The 25926-nt window shown below is 37.9% G+C and overlaps 3 protein-coding genes across 5 annotated transcripts in view; 2 read left to right on the top strand and 1 right to left on the bottom strand.

The window, feature by feature from the left end:
* rock1 (Rho-associated, coiled-coil containing protein kinase 1) overlaps positions 1-4460 on the top strand; it is a 40951-nt gene extending 36491 nt beyond the window's left edge. The window contains exons 31-34 of one of the 3 annotated variants that reach the window (XM_084731454.1): positions 110-371; positions 1120-1327; positions 2426-2495; positions 2886-4460. In XM_084731454.1, the coding sequence (XP_084587580.1) occupies positions 110-371; positions 1120-1327; positions 2426-2477 (522 nt within the window). In that variant the 3' untranslated portion in view covers positions 2478-2495; positions 2886-4460. Of the gene's footprint in view, positions 1-109; positions 372-1119; positions 1328-2425 lie in introns of all 3 variants that reach the window. The other 2 variants (XM_084731455.1, XM_084731453.1) reach the window with 2 other exon arrangements.
* A 1036-nt stretch (positions 4461-5496) lies between these two features.
* On the top strand, positions 5497-15480 carry usp14 (ubiquitin specific peptidase 14 (tRNA-guanine transglycosylase)). The gene is made up of 16 exons (XM_084731569.1): positions 5497-5654; positions 6563-6708; positions 8396-8428; positions 8552-8656; positions 9939-10042; positions 10198-10256; positions 10360-10490; positions 11150-11230; positions 11355-11437; positions 11564-11678; positions 11978-12043; positions 12157-12249; positions 12351-12479; positions 12947-13007; positions 14171-14278; positions 14412-15480. Exons 1-16 carry the CDS (start codon positions 5639-5641, stop codon positions 14555-14557), a joined length of 1476 nt encoding a protein of 491 aa, XP_084587695.1. The 5' UTR covers positions 5497-5638; the 3' UTR covers positions 14558-15480.
* A 919-nt stretch (positions 15481-16399) lies between these two features.
* Positions 16400-25607, bottom strand: thoc1 (THO complex 1). Its single transcript, XM_084732486.1, has 21 exons — positions 25560-25607; positions 25265-25338; positions 25106-25166; positions 24915-24984; positions 23600-23718; positions 23455-23503; positions 23269-23364; positions 23093-23175; positions 22937-23010; positions 22717-22825; positions 22468-22602; positions 21122-21222; positions 20939-21005; positions 20668-20718; positions 20465-20535; positions 20242-20337; positions 18895-18960; positions 18700-18783; positions 18413-18560; positions 18218-18302; positions 16400-17471 (listed from the first exon to the last, which is right to left on the bottom strand). Exons 1-21 carry the CDS (start codon positions 25605-25607, stop codon positions 17194-17196), a joined length of 1965 nt encoding a protein of 654 aa, XP_084588612.1. The 3' UTR covers positions 16400-17193.
* Between the last annotated feature and the right edge of the window lie 319 nt (positions 25608-25926).

Below are 25926 nucleotides of genomic sequence, written 5' to 3'. Positions count from 1 at the left end.
TTGATGTCAAAATGTCAAGTCAGATTCTGTGAAGCTGAGTTCAGCCTCAGAAATGTTTTTTTTTAGTGTAGATTTGTTTTGATGTGGCCCTCTCTCCGTCTGTGTTCAGATTCTGTATGCCAACGAGGGAGAGTGCAGGAAGGAGGCGGACATGGAGACGGTCCCTCAGGGCGACAAGACCAACTGTTTCCCACACAAAGGCCACGAGTTCATCCCCACGCTATATCACTTCCCTTCCAACTGCGAGGCCTGTGCCAAGCCTCTGTGGCATGTCTTCAAGCCTCCTCCAGCCCTGGAGTGTCGCCGCTGCCACGTCAAGTGCCACAAGGACCACCTCGACAAAAAGGAGGATGTTATCGCTCCTTGCAAAGGTGAAGTCCTGTCCATGGCCATCGAAACCGTTATGATGAATGAACATTACATTTTTCGAGCTTTTTCAAGAGGATGAGCTATCATTAACCATAAATGTTTTAAGGTATTTTTAGATGATATTGAGGCCCTAATCTAGAAACGACTATAAACAATGGTGATATGACTCTTGAAGAGTTTTAGTTAAACGAGATGTTAAATGGACAACTTGCTTGTGAACAAACAAATACTATGTTTACATTCAGTGTTAATGACCAAAACGTATTTTTTATCCTTGTGGTCTAAGAAACACATTGAGTGACAAAAAGTTAAATGGACAGAAAATTATTAGTATTTTGATAAGCATTTCTTAAATATGAATGTTTTTTGGTTTTCTTCCATAATAGTAAGCTTGTCTTTGGCTTCTGGCAAAACAAGTAATATTTTTTGTTTTAATGACCAACCCTCAGATGCAGGGGAGGTTTTAGGTCAAATTTGTCAGGATTGATGATGATAATATAATAAAAGATTTTTTATAGTTCCTTTCAAAACCAGAGTTATGAGGTGCTTCACAAAATAAGGTACTTCACAATAAAGGTGCAAAGATAGTGAGTCGTACAGAGAAATAAAATTTTAAAATAGCATCATGCACAGAAAATGCACTAAAAACTGAGATAGAGAGATAAGATATACCAAAACAATAACATTTTTGAATGGATAAAATTACATCTTGGTTCTTGATCTGCAAACACTGTGTGCTATCGCCCACAGTAAACTACGATGTGACCTCTGCCCGGGACATGCTCCTGCTGGCCCTGACCCAAGACGAGCAGAAGAAATGGATCGGCCACCTCGGAAAGAAGATCCCCAAGACCCCACCATCCACATTTTCAAGAGCCTCACCTCGTTCTATGTCCACCCGCTCTGGACCAAACCAGTCCTTCCGCAAGAACCCTAAAAGCAATACAGGAAAGCTGAGGTAACTTGACAATTTGTGAGCGATGTCTAGGATTTTGAGACTATTTCTAATTAGATAATTGACAAATAATAAAATCCCAATTCCAAAAAAGTTGAGATGCTGTGTAAAACGTAACTTAAATTGAATGCAATGTTTTGCAAAAACATTTTGACCTATATTAGAATGAATACAGTAGATATTTATCATTTTTAGTCAATATACCCTCATTCTGAATTTGAAGCCTGCAACACGCCTGCTTTTAACAACAATTATTAACTGTTTAGGAAGTTGAAGTTCTGAAAGTGAAATTCTTTCTCATTCTAGCTTGATATACGACTTCAAGTGCTCAACGGTCTCGCATGTTCAGTGAGAGACAGATCTGGACTGTAGGCAGGCCAGTCTAGCAGCTGAACACGTTGACTATGATGCCACACTGTTGTAACGTGCAGAATGTGTCTTGGCATTGTCTTGCTGAAATGAGCAGTGATGTCTCTGAAAAAGACAACATCTGGATGGCAGCATATGTTGGTCCAAAACCTTTATGTACCTTTCAGCATTAATGGAGTCTTCACAGATGTGACAGTTGGGCATGATGTCATGGGAACTAACACACCCCCCCATACCATCACAGATGCTGACTTATGAAGTTAGTGCTTGTAACAATCTGGATGGTCCTTTTAATATTGAATCACGATACTGTCAGCTGTTATTAATTAACCTGTTTACCAGGTGTTTTTTTAGTGTCCCACAACTTTCACAGTCTTTTGATGCCCCTGTCCCAACTTTTTGGAAATGTGTTGCAGGCATTAAACTCACAATGAGTGGACATTTACAAAAAACAATAAACTTAATCAGTTTGAGCATTAAATATCTTGTCTTTGTACTGTATTCAACTGAATACAAGTTGAAAAGTATTTTCAGATCATTGCATTTTGTTTTTATTTATTTTAGTGTCCCAACTATTTTGGAATTGGGGTTTATACCATAAGGCACTGTAATGTTGTTCTTAGGCCGTAAGTGAGGGTGTGCTGCAGTCAGAAGTCTTATTTTATCCCATGTGCTGGCCTGAGATGTGGTCAAGTCAGTGGCGTGACCTGCTGTTTGTCTCCTGTGTTGTAGCCGAGCGCAGTCCAGCCTCCAAGCAGCAGACACAACATCCAGCACTTGTTGACAGGAACTTCTGCAAAAAGTGTTGATGTCTTTTTTAGACTTTTCTCTACAGCTTTAAACTTGTCTATTTATTAATTGTGTTACTGGGTGTTTCTAACACGAGACACTTCCTAGTTGGTTGGTTGGTTGGTTGACTCCTGGGCTCTTTCCAGTTGACACTTGGGATTTTTCTAATTGGCACTAATGTGTTGTTGGGTTCAGTAACTAACTTACTATACAGCTCTCGTTAAAATTGTCCACTTAAAGGATTTTTACATCACCTATCAAACATGATGCAAAGGTGTTAATGGTGTTGCAGTGTCTGTAAACCAGCTTTTCTGTTGTATGTTGACTTAGAATGGGTTACTAACCAAAGTTAAGATATTGTGTCTTTCTTTTACTGGACACCTGTCTCTGTTCTGTCTTTCAGCTAACCATCTGAACAGTTTGGATTTTTTCTGGACTCTAAACTTTCCCTCCTTCCTCATCCTCAAAAACGGAGAAACCTGTATAACTTAAAAAAATCATTAAAAATAAAAAATATATCAATAAATAACCAGCGCTGGAAAATTACAACACATGTCAAGACACAAGGCATCACGGACATTAAGAAGCCTGATCCCCCACCTCCACCATTTCCACGTTCAACTCAACAAACATGCAACTTTTCATTTCTACCAGAAGATGGCGCACTTGTCTTGAACTAAAGATGGACAATGGAGTGAAAGAGGGACTCATGTCATGGAGACATTCTGTGTTTCATTATTATATGACACTTAATGATGGAAATTGGGAGGTAAAAGGGGGTTTTGCTGGGACTCCTGCAAGTATGAGTTCAGTTTTAGGTACTGTCATACAGGGATTGCAAATCTGCAGTGAGTGGTTGTGTCTCAGGGGTGGAAAATGAATATCGTATTTTGTAATTTCTTTCCCCTCCTGACAGATACTCAAGCTAAATGCAAGCATACTTCTGTTTCCAGCTTAAAAAAACATGACTGATGCCTTCTTCATCTAATATATCTGGCCTGTTTGCCTTTATTCTTATCACTGCAAGTCACTTATCAGGTTTGGGACAGAGTATTGGGACATGAGTATTAGATGTTTTGAGTATTGAGTGAGGAGCATGCAAGATCATCATTTAAATCTATGCATTATTTTTATTATTATAATTATTTTTATTGCTCCAAGCCATAAGGAAATTCCATTGTAATGGCATATAGGAGTCCTAAAACTTCATTGGTTTTTTTCTGTTTATTTGGTACATTGTTTTCTGTAATATTTTTTTCTTGTATTGTTTATTTTTTTTGTAATGTATTGCCTTACATTGATTCCTAGATAAATGGTTCAAAAGGAAAACATTAAGTTAACAAATGTAAAACTGCACTGTTTGAATTGTAAATTATTTGTAGAAGACTAAACAGGTGTAGCATTTGGCCCACCTAGTGCCTTAACGTTTGGATATTGATTTTACTGCCATATCTGTTTGCTTTTTTTTTCCTTCTCCAAAACAAGACAAATCTTAACTCTTCCATCATTTATTTTTTAAGAAATCGCCACACATCTGTGGTTTTATCGGAACTTCTTTTCTCTGGTTTGAGTATATAAAATATATATATTAGATTACCTCTTTATGGACACATTGCAAAAGAGCTAGCGTGTCAAAACAACTAAGTCCCCCAGACTCGGTTCATTCATATCACATGACAAATTTCGGGATGGTGTACCTAAAGCAAGCCTACCTGTGTCAACGATTGTCCTTGATAACAATTACAAGTTGTTTCTCTAACACGGTAATGTCCCGTTAATGCAAAGCCCCCATAGTGTATATAATGAGAGAGACATAAGGATTATGGAATACCTCCGCAATCTTTTTATTTGTAACTTTTTGTTCAGTTAAAAAAAAGCACTGGAACTATGATCTACTCTTGTCTTGGATAATTTGCATGGTTAATTGCATTGGAGTCCGCACTGATGGATATGTCAATAAACATATCTTTATCATTCATTGTATGCTAGTTTTCACTACAAGTTGCCCATCCTGGGTTTCATATGTTTATCAGGCTATACATGGGTCCATCCCCAAAGTGGATTACAAGTCTGACAGAGTGGACAGCAGGCTCTCAGGGAGCCTAAAAGTCCAAAAGGGTTCATTTAATTGATCATTTCTTTAGAAACGTGTAGCACAGACACACAATATCAATTCACTTGTTGAGAGCTTTAAGGTTGTATTTTCTAATCGTGGAGACCTATCTGAATGAAATGCCATATTAGTCAATATTTAATACTAATATTAATTAATAAATAAAGCTATTAAATAAATCCTGAAATGAATAAATGGCAATGAATATACAAATTAATGTAAATATATAGAAATAGCTAAATAAAATAGTTTAATTTGTTATAAAGGACTTTTTTTCAGTTCATACTTTTAGTCATTTCAGGAGACTCCCAAATTTAAGGGGTATGGTTGTTTCATACATTCAGATAGCGTTACTAGATTGGGTGGAATTATAAAATAAAAGTCCATGGAAATAAAAATAGTTCTTTGGAAAATGTCATTTCTTTAACTATATTGACTTGGTTTTTTTTTTTTTTTTTTTTTTTTTACATGTATTTACATATTATTGCCTCATTTACTAATTTCAGGATTCATTTCATAGTCATATTTATTTAAAATTGACTAAAAGTGATAAAAAATAACATTTAAAGACCTGCATTATTTAGATGTTCCAATTTGCATATTCTAAACAAATTAGTGTTTAATCGAATTATTACAGTTATTATTGGGCCAGTTAGTATTTTAGTAGTAAAAAAATGGTTTTCTCCAACCGGTTAATCCATAGCAAAAGGATAGACAACCCCAAGTCAGTTTTTATTTGGTGGGGAAGGAAACTATCACCTACTCTGAGTGTTGTGGACTGATAAACCCCTGTAACAACAGCCCTGACTCATAAATACTGTCATTAATGTGGCAGGATGATCTGGGTGTGTGTAGTCTGGGTGTAGTGGATGCGGCAGGATGTCTAGCAGATGTCAGAGCGCATCGATAAGTTCCCAGCGTGTTGTTGCAGCGTCATTCTGTTTGAATGAAGTTCAGACTGAGAACTAGCCAACTCTTCATTCGCGCCCCTGTGGATCCAAACAGGAAAAATAAAGAGTTGAGGAAGTAAACGGTTGCCAAATATGCCGGTGTTTACAGGTATGGTGCTATTTTAATACAACATATTCATTGCCATTGAAAATGACCATAAAAACACGAGCACTTACACGTGTTTTTATGCAGTAACGTAAATTACGTTTAGCATGCTAGCTTAGCTAGCTTTAGCATGATATGCAGTTAGCATGCTAACGGTAATAGGGAGTCTATTAGCCTTGTTAGGCCACTGGTTGAGTTATTACAAAAACAGTATTCTGAGATGGGAGAACATATAAAGTGTTACACTGTTTTAACTGTGTTATTGTTTGTTAGTGGAGTTTGTCCAATGTATTTGGTGAAGCCGGCTACGCTAGCAGGGATATGACAGACCAAAAGCTAGCTAGTGTCAGCTAGATACGTTAGCTAAGAAACAGTTGACGTTGAGTAAGGTGGTTTAATTAGTTATTTAAGGCTATTGTCTAACATCACAACTCAGCGACTGTGGTTGTATTCTTTTTTAGTTTAAGCCACATACTTGCCTCATTTGTACCAGTATAAATTAAGAGAATCACGCCTTTTACTAGCACAGGTAACCTTGCTAACCAAGTTAGCCAAATCATGAGTGTACACTTTATAAGCTTTTGACTGCAGTTGCGTGTTGTTAGAGACCAACAATGCTTATTGAACACGTGTTTGTTGTTGTAACTAAACCTTAATTTTATACGGGTATTTTAATGTCTAATCATCCGCTTTGTCTCATTACATTGCCAATCAAACAGCTGTATGTTAGCTCATACTTTGAGCTTTTAGCCCGACACTATAGCTGTCTGATGCCAGTGTTTTACTGTTGCCCACTAGATGCTGTGTCATACATGGCAGCAGTTTGGCAAAGTTGACAAGTTATGGTGCCTACCAGCACTCACACTGGAAAGTTAAAATGTGGGTATGTACTATCCATCTGTTTCTTTCAGTAAATGTGAAATGGGGCAAAGAGAAGTTTGATGCAGTAGAGCTGAACACTGAGGAACCACCCATGGTGTTCAAGGCTCAGCTCTTTGCCCTGACAGGAGTTCAACCAGACAGACAGAAGGTCATGGTGAAGGGAGGCACTCTGAAGGTAGGACAACAGTCAAGCATCTGGTTCTGTTGTGCATGTGAAAAAAAAATGCTCTGTAAGCTTTCTTTTTTTTTTAAAGGATTGGGCAGTGTTCTATATTTTTCCTGGTTGTCAACAAATCCCATGAAAAAACCCAAATCAAAAATTAATTGATTATTAACAAGTGTTTCCAGTTGAGCCAAAGCCTTTTAGAGCATTAAAAACATTAGGAGCTTCCTGTCCAACACCCCATAGAGCTGGACGCTGCATATACACTGTCCTGTTGTTATAAATTTTGACAAGAGCACCAAATCTGTATCAATCCATAGACCCAACAAATGCCCAGCTGTTTAGTGAGCCTTTAAAAAACTGAAACTATTTGACTTTTTTATGTTTTCAGTAGGAAGTAATGGGCTTGAGGTTGAGTGCCACAGACAGAGTAGGGAAGTTAAAAAGTATTAAAGATACTTTCACGCTTAACCTGTGTGCTTCCGTTAAAACAGACCCTGATGCATTTGTCTGGTTAGTATGGTTCATTTGGGCTTGTGTGAAAGCTGTCAATTGATCCCTGGTGTGGACCAAACAGCGGGGTAGTTTGTGCAGTTTGTTTGTGGTCTGAAAGCAAATGAACCAACCACAGGATTTTATGACAGCTAATATGTGTTTTTACCATGATTTCAGAAGGTTAACTACAAATAAATCAATCCACTGATTGTGAAATCTGTTCAGGAAATCACCAAAATCACCATTCTAAAATGTATGCGCGGGTATTCTCCCTGATCAATTGGTCAAAAGCTTTTAAAATTACTATGCTTGTCTCCGTCTCCATGTTCTTTATTAAGTCCATTAAAGTGTGTGACAGTGATTCCAAGTAATAAGCCCTGAGTCATTAATGTACAAGTTGCCTCCTTTTCATCTTGTGCCTACCTCTTCCTCATTAGTTATAACTTGCAGTGAATTTGCAATCTAATAATGCTTATAATCAGTTATTTCTTCATAAAGAACATAAGTATGCACTAAGGCTTCACAATGTAGTGAAAAATATTACTATTATTTTTAGATACTGCATGATTTGGTAAGTCATATTGCAGTTATTTTGACTGAAGTCGCAATATGTGGTATGCTTTCAATTTTCATGTTAACTGAAAGAAAACTATTAAAAACATGATGATGTGACATTTGTTAGGGTCTGTACCAAACAAGCATGTTTGTTGGCCACTACAGTACTTTCTATAATGCTTTTTTAATTAGTGAAAAAACTGCAGGTTCTGCAATTTGGATATAACACCTGGCCACATTGTGATTTTGATAATATTTAGATTAATTTTGCAGGCCTAATAAACACATCAGAAGCATTAAAGTGCTGCATAAACTTCTGTCAGTCATTGTAATTTGATTTCCCCACGAAGGTCCTGATGGAAAAAAAATGACAATTGCCAAAACTGTCCAATCAGCTAGTTACCTTTCAGTCTGTATAACTATTGGTAAAAAGTCAGTGTGGACAGAAACTGGACTGGAACTAAAATACAATAATGTATATTTTTTTATTTTGGTCTGGACCAAATGAATTGAACTGCAGGTATAAAACACCCCCCCCACACACACATTGTTTGTCTTTTCATGGGATTTTGTGACAGTAAAAACTGCCATCCTTGTCTTTGTCCTTATCTGTCTTTTAAGAAGCTAACACGTCTTGTCCTTATTCTAGGATGATGAGTGGGGGAACATTAAACTGAAAAATGTGAGTGTTTACGCTGCATCAGAATGCATTATGGCAAGCATTTCGTAATCCTCAGAGCCATACAACAAACGTATTTCAATAATCAAGTTGGTGAGTTTTTGTGTTTTTCTGATTGTTTTGCAGGGGATGACTCTGCTGATGATGGGCTCAGCAGATGCCCTGCCTGAGGAACCGGCTGTCCGGCCCATGTTTGTGGAGGACATGACTGAGGAGCAGCTGGCCTCTGCGGTGAGTAAGCCTGAAAATTACCACTACAGCTAAAACAAATATAATGATTGCTGTTTTCTACACTGACATGGCCAATGAAACATGTTTTTTTCCAATGTGATGTTTATCACGTAGAGAACACAGTAAACTAAATATACTATATGTGCCCTTTTTGGGAGATCAGCCTCTGAAATGAGAGGTTTTGTTCGGTCAGCACTTGTGTCAATCTGAGAGAAATGTACTTTTAACAAATTAAGCTGTTTTGTTAACTCATGAATTAATGCCGATGTTTATAAAACATTTCTATTGAGGACGAATTGTGCACTGAACAGTAAATGCTGATGAGCAACAAACTGCTGTGTCACTTGATTCTGTGATGCTGTTTGGGCTGCAGACTCTCCTCAGTAAATTGTCAAGAGTCCAAAGAGTCCTTTTTTTAACAGGAAAAGGGAGAAGCTGATTTGATTATCTCTGATGATGCCAGCTCTTCTTTGAAATCCCCACAAATGTAATTATTTCATGTGTTGGCTGGACCTCAGCAGGATGGCTCACTGCAACTACTCAGCACTAATGGAAACTCGGGGATACAATAATTTAGCCTGTGAATTAAAGACTCGTCTGAAAAAAAAACTAAGTGAACCTTTTAAATTAAATAAAATGTGGGGGAAAAACACACATTTTGGAAACATTTTCTGCAAAGCTTTGGTCTGGGATTAACACTCATCTTATTGAGAGTGGATGAAATGGCAATATTCAATACTGAACATTTGAAGATGAAATCGGCTTACAATAGTGTCACAATACTAGAATTTCTAATTTAAGTACAATACCTTGAAAAATATCAGTTTAATACCACAGGGAAAAGAGACTTGACACTGATTGCACAACATTTAAGATTTTTATTAAAAGATAAATATAAAAAGGCTGTAACATGACAACAGATAATGCAAATGAACGAGTGAAGCGACATCATAGAGTAAGTGAGAGGAAGCAATGCTACATGGCCACTACAGCGGTTTGTGTCAACTTGTCAGCGGAGAGGAGAAAGCGTGAGAAAATGCAGCTGGTGCTGGGATATCAATACTGCAAAAATTGATTTTTGCAAGTATTTCAAATATTCAGTATTGATGTTTTTGACAACACTAGTGAACTATATAAAAAGTTGACAAGAAAAAAGTTGATCTTCCTGTATTGTCATCTCCTGGGAAACATTTGCATGATGAATCTTTGCTACAGTCTTAATTTTTAGAAACTTTATTCTACTTTGATAATATAGAATTTATCCCACTCTTTTCCTTTTTAGTTGGAGCTGCCTTGTGGGCTGACAAACTTGGGCAACACCTGTTATATGAACGCCACAGTGCAATGTCTGCGCTCTGTGCCAGAGCTCAAAACTGCACTCAGAAGGTTTGTTTTCTATTAACCAGTCTCAGGATATATTCACAAGTTTAAGACACTAAAAATAATGAGTCACTGCTTGAAATTTGGATGTTTGTTTTTCATTTAGCGTGTGTGTTTTTACCCTTTTCCTTGTTTGGCTGAAATCATCTCTCTCCCTGTAGGTATTCAGGTGCACTGCGATCTTCAGGAGCAAATGCACCATCACAGTACATCACAGCAGGTATAATGCATAATGAATCATTAATGTTGTGAAATCAAAGGTTATTTACTGGTGTAGTAAACTTGCTAATGCATATAAAATCAATGTGTATTTATGTCTTCAGCCCTTCGTGACTTGTATGAGACCATGGACAAGACTTCATCCAGCCTCCCACCCATTATTCTGCTGCAGTTCCTTCACATGGCCTTTCCACAGTTTGCTGAGAAGGGGGACCAGGGACAGTACCTCCAGCAGGTGAGAAACTCTTCTCCACAGTTACTGCAATGCCATTTTTCTTATCATAACCTTTGAATTATTCATTAACATCATCTATATAAATATATTGGTCTTTAAATTTAGTTTTGGTCATTAGTGGAGATATGAGATGGGACCCTCACAGACTGACTAAAAGACATTGTAAGTGTGACATTTCACAGGGTCATCCCAGAGCTGATGTGTTGAAATCCTCAATATTTGAGTGGTTTAATGTCACTCCAGGGGAGAACATTCTTTCTTTGTTCTGTGAGCGAAGTGAAACTGAGAATTCAAAAAAAGCTCATGTTGTGTTTTGACGTCCTGTTTACGAGTAAGTAAAGGATGTGCTTTTTACTGAAATGTCTTCCATTTATGATGTCTTCTTTCTGCTGGATGATTATGAAAACCTGGAGTTGTTCTTAAGGAAGGGAACTTTTTTTTTTGTAGCAGACTTTATTTGCCAAACTTGGGAGAGATGTTTATGACCAAGCTGTATATAAATAACCTGGTTACCTGTAAATTCTGTTAGATATTGAAATGTAGTGCAATGTTTGAACATTGTAATTGTACTTAAACCCATGAGGGTTTGGGGACAAAAATAAAATGAATTAATGGTCTCTCTTCTTGGCATCACTTGTTTGTCTTTTTTGTTCCCTCAGGATGCCAATGAGTGCTGGCTGCAGATGATGAGAGTGCTTCAGCAAAAGTTGGAGCCACTAGAGCCAGAGACTCCCATGGAGGTAAAACCTAATGTTTTTTTTCCCCTTATGTTGTTTTATGATGACAGAATAACTGTAATTGATAAGTTAGTTGATAAAATTAAATGATGCCTTCTATTTTTGTGCTCTGTTTTTCAATTCACAGACTGAGTCTGAGAGTGGAGCTGCTTCTGCCTCTGCAAAGAAAAACTTCATTGACCAGTATTTTGGTGTCGAATTTGAAACTAGGTATCCTTGCATCGTGCCTTTTGTTGATTTATATCTTAGTTCAGTATGGTTTGATTGGATCAATCAGACCTGTGTGTGGTTGTGTGACATTACTCTGCTCAGCTTTTTCTTAACTCTTCTGTTCAGTATGAAATGCACAGAGTCTGAGGAGGAGGAGCCAATCAAGGGCAAGGAAAGCCAGCTCCAGCTCAGCTGCTTCATCAACCAGGAAGTCAAATACCTTGCGACAGGACTGAGGCTGGTGTGTATCAGAGTCTTAAAAAAAACGCAGCTGAATAGATGAAATTAAATATTTATTGTAAGAAGATCATGTGATTTCTTCATGAAAGATGTTTCAACTTGAGAAGCTGTCACTGTGTCTAACAAGTCATCCACCTTATTGCTTGGACATTTAAAAGTATACTTTGATGTTTTATGTTTGTCCAAGTTCAGTCAGAGTGAAAGTAATGAATGCAATACGTATGTGCAACTAACCCGGGGTTAGTTTGTCTCCAAGGTAACGAGGATCAAGTCATGTTTCTGTCTGTTTTATCTCTCCAGAGACTGCAAGAAGAAATTACAAAAATGTCTACAACCTTGGAAAGAAATGCCCTGTATATAAAATCTGTAAGTATTTCCTTTCCCTGTAATCTGGAAGAAGTTATTTAATTTACTGCTACATTTGCACAGTGAAGTTTAAAATGTATTAACCATCTGAAGTGATCCTCTTGACCCTCTAGTCAAAACTCAGCCGTCTCCCTGCCTACTTGACCGTTCAAATGGTCAGATTTTTCTACAAAGAGAAGGAGTCTGTCAATGCAAAAGTCCTTAAGGTTTGTCTTTAGTCACAGTAATCTCTAATTTATAACTGCATTCTCTATAAATGGTCAATTAATTCCGAGTCCAAAATATTTCTTTTATTGTTTTATGGCAGGATGTCAAGTTCCCGCTCATGCTGGATGTTTATGAGCTGTGCACTGCTGACCTCCAGGAGAAAATGCTGCCAATCAGGTCAAAGTTTAAGGAGGTTGAGGACAAGAAGCTAGAGAAACAGCAGCAAAAGGTCAGACCGATCTATATATAGATTATTTATTTAATTGACTTTTTGCCTTTCATGATGGGCTGCACAGTATGTTTTTTTTTTTTTTTTTTTTAAACATTTTGTGTTTATTTTGACAGATATTGCAATATTATTTATGATTAGTGGCATTGGTGATTTTTGCATCACAATTTTCATTTTCACTGAGGAAAACTATTTCAATTAAGATGAAGCGGCATTTATTGGTGTCAGTACCAAACAAACACACTGCAGTACCTCATAATGCAGTTCTGTCACACATTTTTCCTGATTTAAAAATTGCAGCTTCTTTGATTTGGATATTGCACATGGCCATAATGCGATTCTGATAGTGTTTTGATAAACTGTGCAGCCCTACTTTCATGCTTAACTTCTCCTGCTTTTACCACGCTGTGCATTTATCAGCTGTGTGCAGCGTCTGACAATTTTCTTTTTTCTTTTTTTGGCATCAGTTGATGAAGAAGCCAGACACAGCAAAAGAAGTGAAATATGAGCCTTTCTCATTCTCTGATGGTATGTTAGGACATGATGCTGACACCCTCTGTACACTTTACACTTAAAACACTGTCATAAAAGTCATTGCAAATGTATCTCACCATTTTTTTGTTATATAAATAGCACAATACATATTTGGTGAAATATAAATAATTTTAACACATAAGAGGAAAAGTATGCCTTCATCCATGAATAGTGACATAAATAAATCAGATTCAAGGCACTCAAGGATTCAAAACATACAATACTAAATATGGGCTGCAGCTGAATAGCTGATGATGTTTTCAGATAACATTAAACATTCTCGCCCTTCAGGCTAATGCTAGCTTGCATGCTACTGTTGACATACTGACAGTTAAAATCTCACTGAATAGAAAACTCGTGTGGACTATGTCTCCCCAGACATGTTTTCATCCAGACTCGTTTATCCTTCTGCTTTTGTTTCAAGCTGTTGCACTACTGTTTTGTTTACATCTGTATTCCCTCCCTCTGGTAAATAATCTTAATAATATCCTGTAGTGTGTGATACGCCATTATTTCCAAATCTTGAAAATCATGTAGGATTTTAAAACTCCTATTGTCTGAGCCCAACATGATGAAGAGAAGAGAGGAAGAGGACAGGGCCTGGCAGTAACCTGGGGCACTGTTTGAAGAAAATATGAAAGTTATTTTTTAAAGTGTTTTATTATGAACATATAATTCAAGTTCTGCATATGTTTTTGTACTCTGTCAATCGAAGTCCTTAGACAGAAAAATGGAATTGGCCAAGAAATCTGCAATTGCATCTTTAATTTCATACATTATGAAAACACACCAATATACATGTCAGGGCTGCAACTAAATTATTTTCATCAATTAATTGGCTGATTATTTTGCTGATTAATCGATTAATAGTTGTTTGGTCTATAAAATGGTGAAAAATGTCAATTTGTGTTTCCCAAGGTGACGTCTTTGAATGTCTTGTTATAAATGCTGCACTTGCACTGACCAAAGATTGCAATTAAATGTCAAATCCCTAGAAGTCCCTGAAAAATTTCATCGTCCCACATAGCTAAGCACGGCGCACATGGGTGCATAGCACTGTATGAGAACTGGAGGGCATCTTTCACCCTTTTAAGGTTTGCCACTTTAGTCATTTATGAGCCTGAGGAAATTGTAACAAGCAACTGTTTGTCCTGCAGACCTCGGGTCCAACAACAGTGGCTACTACGACCTGCAGGCTGTGCTGACACACCAGGGCCGCTCCAGCTCATCAGGTCACTATGTGGGATGGGTCAAGCGGAAAGAAGGTAACACGTTGTTTCACATTGCACGCAGATGAGTCACAAATCATAAAAGCATACAGGAACCTCATTGTACGTGTACACAGATGTTCAGGAACTTAATGTTTCCTCTTTTTCCTGTGGTCTCTGCCTCTGCTAGACGAGTGGGTCAAGTTTGATGATGACAAAGTGAGCGTGGTGTCTCCTGAGGATATCTTGCGACTGTCTGGTGGCGGGGACTGGCATATAGCATACGTTCTACTGTACGGCCCCCGGCGGCTGGAAATACTTGAAGAGGAGCAGTAGCTGTGGAAGATTTCCTCGAAGACAAAGACAACATCCAACACGCGTACAAATTGCCATTTCCAAGCACTGTCTGCATAGATGTGCAGTAAAACTGGTGTCTTTAAAGATTTGATGACCTTAATTTTTGTTTTGTTTGTTTTTGTAACCAACACGGATGCTTGTAAAACAAATTCTGTCAAATGGTGTTAAATATTCAACCATAGTGGGCTTTGAAAATGGAGATATGACGAGAGGCAATCTCTGGACTGGATCCTTGAAAGAGGTTTTTAAGTCTAGCTCTGCAGTTTCATTAAATGTTTTATACACATTGTATATTTTTTAAAGCCTTTGATAAGGTGCTCATATCATAAAAAGCAAAATATTTCTTCTTTAGTCATTTAATCAACTTGTACAAAAAAAAAGCCTAGCCAAGCTGTTGTCCTTGACATTCTGGCTTGTTATCTTCTCAGATGTATTATGGAGATTTTCACGTAACACTGTCAAATACTTGCCCTTGTTCACCTGTTGGCCCTCTGGGAAATCTGGGTTCAATCTCAGGTCTTTTCTTAAGTGCTTGGCTCACATCATCTCCTGGAATTGTTCTCAAATGTACTGACAGATGAGGTTCTTTCTGCCAAATCCTCACTAATGCTTTTTTGGGGGAAGTGTGTGTGGGGAACGGGTTCAGGACAGGTTGCCCTCGAGGTGAACTGTGTGCAGTTAAATAAAGACATGAGATTCAACTGGGGCTGTTTACTCGACAAGCCTTGAACGCTGATTTCAAAACATCTGTACCATTAAAAATGCTATGCTTCACTTCGTTTCTCCTCGCAGGTTTCCTCATCACCCTGCCACAATGTGTAAGACCTAACCATCACCACTCTGTAATAAGTTATTGACTGATTGCTTTTCATAGGTGGTGAAAATAAACTGTTATACCAAAATGTGAGATTCTTTCATGTGAGTGTGAGATCATAATGAATGATCTAAGAAGTATTTTATTAGAAAAAAAACATTTATTGGAATTTCTACAGTGAAAAAACTTGTTTCAACCTACACTAACATACAAAAAATTTAGTCTGCAAGTGTTTTTGGTATGAAAAAGGATGCTGCAACAATGTAATAGAGATACTGATTACTTAAAGGAATAGTTTGGCTTATTTCAAGTGGGGCTCTATGAGGTACTTAACAATCAGTGTTATTACCTACAGCAGATGCCTGTCAGCACACCCCCAGACAAGAGAAGCAGCAGGAGTACCACTGTGGGAAGTTAAGCAATGTACCGCTGTGGACAGGGTCAGCAGCAAAACGTTCAGCCATTTAAAACATGAACCTCGGTTTATATGTACGTTTTAGTCAGAATATTTTCACATCTTTAACTTGCTGTCAGATGGCCTTTTCCTTCAGGAAACTGCTGTTTTATACATGAAATACTTCTGTCTCACCCCTACGCAAAAACAGTAATTTTACCTTGGAGCCTGGGAGTAACTTATCTACCACTGCCTCAGTTTATTTTACTGTTTTACACCAAAATTTGCGTTTTTAAATGTGGCTAAACCCTCTTGACACAGGTGACTGACTACTTTCTTATTGTCAATGGTGTTAGAAGAATTTGCCTGTGGGTTTTGTAGTTTTTTTTTTTTTTTTAGATGCACAGAGCCAAGCATCAATTTGGATGTGCAGGTGACCAGGGAGGCTTTTAAAAGTCTGTATGTTCAGCTCTCAGTATTTGCAGTCTCTAACTGAATCTGAAGTTTAGTTTCTCTCCTGCTTGCCATTTGTACTTTCAGTTAACTGCTTTGTTGAACTGGTTTCGCTTTCAGTTGGTTAAGGGTCATGTTACTGCTGCACTGTTTTGCTGCTTCATAATAGAAGCATTTACATAGCTAAATATCTGGGGACTTTTATTTTAAAGAAAATTATAAGAAATTTAAAGTGCCGCCGTGCAGCAGCTCAACTCAAAACAAGCAAAAGTCAGTTAAATATAGGAGATACAAATCCCCTTCATGAAGGGTCAAACTGAATCAAGCCAAACTAGCACGTGTTTGGAAAGGAGGCACGAGAGTCACAGTAGATACTGACAAAGGCAAAGCCTTCATAGCAGTACACTGGAAAAGGAGAGAAAATGATTGTGTCCACGCAAGAGTTGTATTTCCATCTCTGCCAATAAAAGCTGGAGCTGATAAATACCTGTGACAACTGCAGAGTCGTTTGACCTGGAAAGGAATCCATATTATAGATTGATAGTGGGTGTTAGGGTTTTTTTTGACCAGTGTGAAAAGGGCTTTTGTGTTATTGTGTGACTTCGGTAAATCCAAAATAACCTTTTAAAACACCAAAATCAAACAAGAACACAAACTAAATTAACAAGGCAGCGGTAGGCCAGCAACTCCTGTGTTCTGCAAGGTAAAAATAAAGTTTTTGTCAAATGAGTTTGGCTCCTTTAGAGAAAGAAAAAAAATTCTAAATACAGCGTACACTTAAAATGACTTTTTAGGTGGCTAAAATACATTTTGCTGCTGACTCTCTCCACACCAGTATTCTTGCTGCTTCTCCAAACTTGGAAGGAGCTGACTGCCATTTACACCAACTATGACGAAGTACCTCATACAACCTCGCTTGACTGAACTACCCCTTGAAGTAACGAACGCTCTACCTCAAGCCTCACTGAGGCTGTCTGCGATCTGGGAGAATCCTGCAGCATTAAGAGCTGTGACCAGATTCTCCACGGTGGCTTGTGTCCCCTCTCTGTCCTGCCAGGCCACGAGCAGCAGTTTGGCCTGCATGTCAACATCTTCGCTGTCTGTTTCGATCTCCCGCAGCTCCGACGCCTTCATCTCCAACTGAGAAGCCAACGTCTTCCACTGAGCGCCCAGTTTGGCTGCTATGTCGTCCATCTGCTGGTTTGTCACCATCTTGCTCTGTATGCTTGGACCTGGAAAGAAAGACACAATAGGGAGGATAAAAATAGACTCTTGATCTAGAAAGGATGGAAACAAGCGATTATATGGAGGATGAGGTAATTTAATCATCAAAACCAGGACGTAAAAAGAACAGAGGTCAAGCTGAGGGAAGGATAAACCAGGGTATGTTGGACTTTTAGCATAATATCATTTGGTTGATGTATGTCAGGTGTAAATTATTTCTCTATATATTCAACAAACACTTGAACACCAGAGCAATCATTCCTCTCCTAAATAAATTTATCTTCGTGTTAAAAACAGAAGGATATGCAAGAAGAAAAGCACATTATAGTAGTGCCATAAAAAAGAATAAATCTGTAAAAGGAATAAGACAATAAATGTGGAAATATAACGAGCAATAAATACAAGAATAAATTAGTCAATAAAATATGAAATATAATTGAAATATAAAAACAAATCTGGAAATATTAAGACAGGATGAAATGTGAAACTTTAATCATTTATTTTCACATGTATTTACTTCTGTATATTTATTTTATGATACATTTATTTTTTGCACATAAATTACCCTTTTATATATATATATATATATGTGTGTGTGTGTATACACACACACGTGTGTATATATAAAATACACTGAAAAATAATAATAATAGTACAACCTCTGTCTCCATAGAAAACAGCAGATATTGATTGGTTAAAAGATTAATACGACCCTAAACAAGAGGCATCATGTTGAATTAGCAACTAAACTCACTGTCATTGCTGTCTTTGAGAAGATTGTCTCCGTTATCGTCGTCGTCCTCTTCTCCTGTCTTGATCTCTTCAGACGGGATGTCCTTCTGCATGTGTGGAATGACAGTGAAGACATCAGTGTTTGTTTTTGCAGCCATCATGTGGTCTTTTTTTAAATGATCAATAGCGCTTAAGTAAGTATACATAAAATCCTTACAGGCAGTTCTTTGGCCAGTTTGCTGACCATGCTGTCGAGGTAGTCGGCCAGGCTCTTGAACTTCTGGTTGGTTGGTTGAAAGAAGTGTGGACTTCTCCTGGACAGCAGCCTCAGAGCGCGCCAGCCGTAGTTTGGGTTCCGCACAACCCTGTGTTGATTTACAGGAAGAAACATAAGAGTCATACACACAGATACACACACACAGACAGGAAATGAAGCCAGAAATGCACTTTTGGGGGGAAAGAATTTTCAGACTTGCAAACTGACTTATGAAAGTGCAAACTTACTTGTACTCATCCTCCACCATGTTTGCAGGGTCGGCCTGCTCAATGGCCTCTGCAAAGAATTCGTCCAGCGATGGCATGAACTCCCTGAATGAAAAACATCAGATGTTTAAAAAAAACCAAAAACTAAATTTTCTGATATATAAGGTGAATGTGATTGCAGATAGGATTTTCTACCTTGAGTGCTGACCCACTGACCTGCTGTCTGACTTGCAGGCCTCCATGTTGTCTTGATTCAGGTTCCACAGTCGTGTCAACTCATCACTGACAAATCACAGAAGAGCTTTAATTATGATGTCTACAATCAGTTATGACAGACAGACTTCTTTTCATTCATCTTCAAATGATCTGTGCAGAGCAACATGCCTCAATCTGTCTCTGTTTCACCACTTTGTTCTAAGATATTTTAGCAAGAGATACGTTTACTATTACAGGATTCAAACCTGAGACTTGTGGAGATAGTTCATATTATTTGAAGTGGGATTGTATGAGGTACTAATTGATATTCAGTGAATTAATTACTGCAGATGCCAGTTGGCAAACCCCCAGTTTGAGAGAAGCAGGAGTGGCCACCAGCACGGAAGCTAAGCAACGTACTGATGTGGACAGAGTCAACAACAACAGATTTTAATCACTTATAAAAGTCAATAAAAAAACAAACAGTTTAAGTGTATGTTATATTGAGAATATTTGAAATTCTTTCCTTTGCTGTCAGAGAGCCTTTTCTGATGGCAAACTGCATTATATAAGACAACTATTGCTTTCTCCAGGTAAATGATATGCCACAGATGGAATTACTAACTTTAACTTGCAGACCATGGAAGTTGCTGGTCGATTGCTGCTTCGATCTGTTAGTTTATTTATGCTTTTGTGTGAACATGGTGTTTTAAAAGAATAGTTTGGATTCACCAGAGTCACACGACACCACCAACAAACTAACAATCTGAAGCAGCAGTAGACCAGCGATTCCTGCGCTCTGTGAGGTAGAATTACTGATTTCACATATGGAGTTTTGTTGGTTTGGACAGAGCGATATTTGGCTTATATAACAGCAATTTCCTGTCAGAAAAGGGTGTGTAATGGCAAAGAAAAGTGGTGAAAATATTCTAAATATAGTGTGCACTTAAACTGATATTGATTTTTTTCAGATGAACCATTTTTTGTGGCTGACCCAGTTCATAGCTTAGCTTCTGTGCTGGTGCCTCTCTCTGTTTCTCCAAACTGAGGACGTCCTGACTGCCATCTACTGCAGGTACACCACTTCAAATAATCCAAACTAGCCCTTTAAAGTGACCAGTGAGGGTTTTTTTTTAAACAGGTGTTTGGTGGGACAACAGATGTGGATTTTCATATCTGGTTTATGGAATATATTGTGTAATTTTGGTGATACATGTATGAGCAAAATCACGTCCAATTAAACCCCAATATCAGGAAATTGTACAAATTATGTGTTGTAAGTTATTCTTTATAGCGACTTTAATATTAAAGAAAAAAAAGCCCTCCCTCATCTACTCTGCTAGCCCACCCCTGGATTACATCACGTACTTTCCCATGAAAATCTTGCGGTCTGGCCCTTTTCCAAGGAAGTCCTCTGGAGCTTGTCTTTTCCTGGTGGGTCTCTTGGGTTTGTCATCTACAGTCCTGTGGGAATAAACAGTGGGACAAACTGTCATTTGGTCGTGCTAACCCAAGCTCACACACCACATTCTTTTGTTGTGAAAACAAACTAATAAATGTACAAGTCAGTCAAATAAAACAAGTGCTGTACCTTTCCTTCACAAAGCTCGGGCATCCCTCATTTTTCCAGCCGTTCCAGTTGTCCTCTGTGTTGAGGATATGCTGTCAAAAGACAAAAAACGTGTCCAGTGTTACTAGTGTATGGAGAACTAATAACAAACCTGACAGAATGTGAGTGCGTACAGACAAACCTCATTTAATATTTATCATTAGTACTCCTGAAGAGTGGCTTACCTCAACCATGGTGGCAAACTTGTCTCCATCAGGAGGGATCTCTCTCAGCAGCTACAAGAGAACAATCACAGATTAGGTAAATCAAATAGAAATAAAAAGGAAAATTGTCCCAGTGCAGATATGCGCTGACCCATTCTAATCACCCTCTTTAAGTCTATAATGATCCTGGTAAATCTTCACCTTAAAACATGTAAGATGATGTGAAGACAGTGAGGCTCAGTAGAGCAGCCACTAGTATCTATAATCTGTATCAGTGTGATTTATGACTGACCTGATAAACAAGTTTAGTCGTCTCTTCAATCCACGTGGTCTGATCATCATTCAGAACACAGCTGGAACTGTGCGAGGACAAAGAAATACTAAATATGAACCCTCCAACAACTGATGACTGTTACTTTCCCATCACAGAAGTTACTTTACTGCTCTGAAAGGTCAGACTGGAGTCATGCTTCACCTTTTGAACTTGACCTGACCCTTCAGGTACTGGAAGAGGATGAGGTACTGCAGCAGGATGTGCCGCCTGAAGTTGCTGTCACTGAGTTGCAGGTCCATCAGCTACAGATGAAGAGGAAAGAAAATGAGTGTAAAGAGGTAATGTGACCACACTCTGGACTTTGTTAATATTGTATTTTGCTGTTTGCCTACTGCTGTTCATGTTAGGATTGTATCAAGACACTCTATGCTTCTATTCATTCACTTCTGTCCTCTTATTTATGTCTGTACTTTAACTTTAGATCTTCAATATGTTCCTTTTTTTTAATCTCACTGGAGAGCGTTTTGGTCAACACTTGTTCTTTTTGAAGATGCTCTATAAATAAACTTGATTAATGTCCAGCCCATATCTTTGGGTGTGTTATCATTCTGTACTTGCATTAATTCAAACGAACTCATTCAGTACAATACATCTAAGAACATATCCTCTTTTAACACACTAAAAAAATTATATTCCTACAGAAAGCATAGCATCTATATTAGATATTTCAAAAACATAAAGGACCAAGTGCAGCTGTGTACTGAATGTCTTTTTTATGATCAGAAGTTCTATTAAGGTTTTTTAATGAAGCTGTATAATGTCATTACTCTAAAAAATAAAATATATAGTGATTCATGGGATTATTATTTTTTTTTAATTAAATCAAATTTCTTCAATGAACATAACTCACCAACTGTGTCAGCATAAATGTAATTTATGGTGCTGTTAGATTGCTACTACACCACCATGTTAATACAAGTGCCTTCCTTTGTGTGCATCAAGCAGTAAACACTGTTTTCATCGCAGTGAAAATGTTGATTTTGAAAGGCTTAAGGCCGGCAAATATGGACTGAAACAGAATATTTTGTTGGATAAAAACAGGCACCTAATTTTAAACAATACCTTTTGACTTTTGGATTGGAAATGTCTGGATCACCAGAGTCAGAAATAATAAATAAACCACTGGAATCTAATCATACAAATAGTATACTACTAATAACATTAGTGTAGACTGATGTTTATCTGCAACTGTTCAGAAATGCAAGGTTTAAACAGAATGAACAGACATGCAAAATAAAAGCTGCACAGCATTCAACTGTTGATTTAGATTTAAATTTTTCATGAATGAAGTATTGATGAATGCCACAAAAGTTCTTAAATTGTTTGCATGCACCATTTAAAATCAAATCTGTTCCAGTGAATGATTAACGCATGAGGCCCACTGTTTAACAAAATTAAATGTCTCATTCAGCCTGTAACTGTCTCAAAGCCAAATGAAATGATGAGAACTGCTTATTATTCCCAGGGTTAAAAAAAAGTTTTCTCACCTTCTCACTTGTTAGAAACTTGGCAAAATAGACATGTTCTCCTCCTGATGCTCTCAACTCCTCCAGCTTCCTCTTGGAGGCCTGCATATCGTCCAACTTGTAGCTCTTGAACACTGCTAAGGTCTCATCTGAGTACTGTGCACAAAATAAAAGAATTCACATCAGCAGTGAGTCATTATGTAGCATCTACTTTGTATTTCTTATGCACGAGAGAAATATTTCCTCTTCTTCTGTGATCAGGTGAATTACCTTCAGGAATGTCATCCACAAGAATTTATCGTAACACTGCACAGGGTTTCTGAAGTAGTCCTGCAGCGTCCAGAACTTTCTGTACAAGTTGTAGTCGATTGGGATGGAACTGAAAGTATAAAGTTTGACTGAGTTTTCATAAAACTTAAAAACAGTTACATGAAAGTGACATTTAAATCACAAAACATGGATAAACTTTTAGAGGATGACCTTAACATACCATGGTGCAGGAGCATCATCCTCTCCCATTTCTCCTTCCTCCACCTCCATACCATCCTCCTTCTCTTCTGTGTGCTACCAACACAAAACAAAAAAATAAGATTCACCTAGAGTTTTAAGGTTAAATTTAAAATTTGCACATTAGTCAAAACCTTACCTTCTGGCCTAGAGTGCTTTCTTGTTCATTTTTGTTGAACACTGTAATATTGTCCAGGTTAAACTGGCTCTGCAGATTGAGTCCTGGAGGAGACATTAAAAAAAGCCCAATCAAACAAGATTGAATTATATTTTGTCTTATTTATTAAAAGATAAAATATAGAAAGGAGCTCTTACCTGATTTTTCAGACAGAGGGAAGAGACGTGCCAGGAAAAGCTGGATTCTCCCACAGAATACAGTATTCTGAGATTTGGACAGCCTCCTTAAAAGATCTACACAGATTGAGAAGCGTGTCACTAACAGATCTGCCCTTTAAAAATAACAGGTCTTGCTCACCCAAAAAACAGAAATACTATCCTTACCATTACACATCCTCAACAAGTAGTTCTTCCCAGCAGTGTAAAAAGAGTTCTAAAAGAGAGAGTACAGACATAATGATCAAATGATCTGTAGTTATGTTGGTGAAATACTTCAGCTACCTTTACTAAGAGGCAGTGGCTTATTTACCGATTTCCAGGTAGAAACATTCTCCTCGACGAAAGAGAATATTTTGTCACATTGGTCAAGAGGGAGGCAGTCCAGTACATCTCCCAGCAGAACAAAAGGAGTCGTAGCAGAACATATACCTGCATGAAGACAGTGAAACATGAAAAGTTTGATCAGCACAAGTGTGTAAGGCTGGGATAGAGATGCATGCACAAAACCAAGGTCCACGTCTCAGGTCAGAGGGAGAAGCCTGCCTACTTTTAATTGTTATGGGAGACTTAGACATCAACAGGTTTTAGGATATACACAAATACCTAAATGCCAACCCATTCAAGGGGGGGGTCAAACAAATTAAGGCACGGGACCATGTTCTCATGGTCAAACAAGTCCTTCACTGGTGGAAAACTCAAAAACAATCCTATTTTGATGCACAGATGTTTCAATAATCTGAACGTAAGCACGTAAGAAGAAAAATTAGAGAAATATTACTTTTTATTAGCCATGCAAAAAGCTTAGTAGGAATACAGCCTTTTGCAAAGAATGGAATATTTAGTCCATGTAAACATAGTCACTGACACAAAACAAACCCACATTGCATGGTGGCATCTGCATTTTACTCTTTAAAAAAGGTCTCACACTGTGAGGGACAATGTTGTCTGACATTATTAAGAACAATCTGAGCCTATCAGTAGCAAGTGCAAACAAACGAGTATGCTTGAACTGCCCTGGACAGACCGCAATGCACTCCAGTGAAGTGGCTGACAGCGCGTCATCTCCATTCTGTCTCTCTCACTCTTCTTATAGTATATTCTTATATTCTTACAGTTAGTTTTGTTGTCTGTGGTGATTTAGAGACTTGATTTGTAAAGTTTACAGCCTGCCATACTGTTGGTGTTGTGTACACTGATGCATCTAAAAACAGAAGTTCAAATTTAATTACCAACCACTCATTTAATCCTCTCTCTCATCAGTATACCATCAGTGCATGTTGTCACAAGGATTTGTTTTTAGTGTATATGTTCATATAAAATATCTTTATTCATAATCCTTCATTGAAATGTTCTCCCTGTGCATTTTAGTAAACTTCTGTCTGTTTTATCCTGTTATTATTATGTACACTTGCTGACACAGAAAAACAATCTTTGAGTTTCAGCGGCCAGCCCTGATACATACTATGTGGTGCCTTACTCTACTAGGTCAATTACTGGAAGTCTCACCTACTACGATCAGGGTAATAAAATATGTTGTATTACTGAATGGCACGGGCAATTTGAATTATATAACACAATCATTCCTTCAGTCATTGCTGTCTTTCCTTCAAGTCAGACTAACATACCTTCTGTAACTGCATCAATACTCAGGTAGATGAGAGACAAGTAGTCATCACAGCTCGACTTCTGCTCAACCTGCAGACAAAACGCGCCAATTTCAACCTTTCATACACAGCCTGATTAATTTGATGAAATAAATGAGTTGGTTATATAATTGATGAACTAATTTAGAGTAGAGGAAAGCTATTTTACTTACAATCTGATCACCAAGGACACCCCGCAGCGCCTGGTCAAGGGTGGTCTTCTTCTCCGTCTCACTGTAACAGACAAGTGAACCGATGGTTCATGATTTGCCAAACTAACATTATTTAGGTGTAATCATAACTTGCACAGAGGCTAAATTAGCATTACTTACTTTCCGGGAATCTGGTTGAAAGTGTTCACCAAATGCTTGCCAGTTTTACCAGCTAGGGCATGTCTGGCAGATGACTGTAGGTGTGTAAGCGAGAAAGAGAGAACGTTTATGAGAGAAAATCCACCGTTAAGACAACGCTATTGTTAAGTTAGCTTGGCTAGCATTTGCTATGAGAACACTAACAAACAGTAACTTGTCGTATGCAGCCCGCTATCTTGCTATGATTTTTATTACAATAAATAGTAAATAATAAGATTTGTTTTGATTAACCAAATGTAGTTACGTGGTTTCTCACCGTAAATTTGTCTTTAGCGTCGAGAAAATTAAATAAGGACGGCGACATCTTTACACCTCTGCAACCGGAACTAACGATAAACTTCTTCCGGTTTCTTTGACGTGTGGAGGAGTCTTACGGGAACCTTAGATTTGCGAAACTCTCACGAGATTTGTATGCCTTTTTTTTATTTGTGCCCATTGTGCGGATATATCATGTCCTATAATATGAAAAGACAGTCCTGAAGATCCGCACATGGTTAGTATGTTTAGGAATACGTACTTGGGAAAGATCTTGGTTTGGGTTGAATTTTCACTATCGCGAGATCTTTCACAGATCTAGAGTTCTCAGACACGACCGCGTGGTGGGGTGCATTCAGGAGCTCTCT

This window comes from Lutjanus erythropterus, chromosome 12 (genome assembly GCF_056507025.1).
Source record: "Lutjanus erythropterus isolate fLutEry1 chromosome 12, fLutEry1.hap2, whole genome shotgun sequence".
Taxonomy (NCBI): domain Eukaryota; kingdom Metazoa; phylum Chordata; class Actinopteri; order Lutjaniformes; family Lutjanidae; genus Lutjanus; species Lutjanus erythropterus.
Note: the sequence above shows the minus strand (reverse complement) of the source record. Positions and strands in the feature narration are given on the sequence as shown.

Excerpts from the sequence above, each read along its gene's own strand:
- usp14 (XM_084731569.1), top strand. Across the intron at positions 6,709-8,395 it reads TGAAGGGAGGCACTCTGAAG|GATGATGAGTGGGGGAACAT; the intron begins GTAGGACAACAG and ends TCCTTATTCTAG. Across the intron at positions 11,231-11,354 it reads AGCCAGAGACTCCCATGGAG|ACTGAGTCTGAGAGTGGAGC; the intron begins GTAAAACCTAAT and ends TTCAATTCACAG.
- thoc1 (XM_084732486.1), bottom strand. The coding sequence starts at position 25,607 with ATGTCGCCGTCCTTATTTAATTTTCTCGACGCTAAAGACAAATTTACG. Across the intron at positions 24,985-25,105 it reads GTGTCCTTGGTGATCAGATT|GTTGAGCAGAAGTCGAGCTG; the intron begins GTAAGTAAAATA and ends TTTTGTCTGCAG. Across the intron at positions 22,826-22,936 it reads GATGATGCTCCTGCACCATG|TTCCATCCCAATCGACTACA; the intron begins GTATGTTAAGGT and ends TTATACTTTCAG.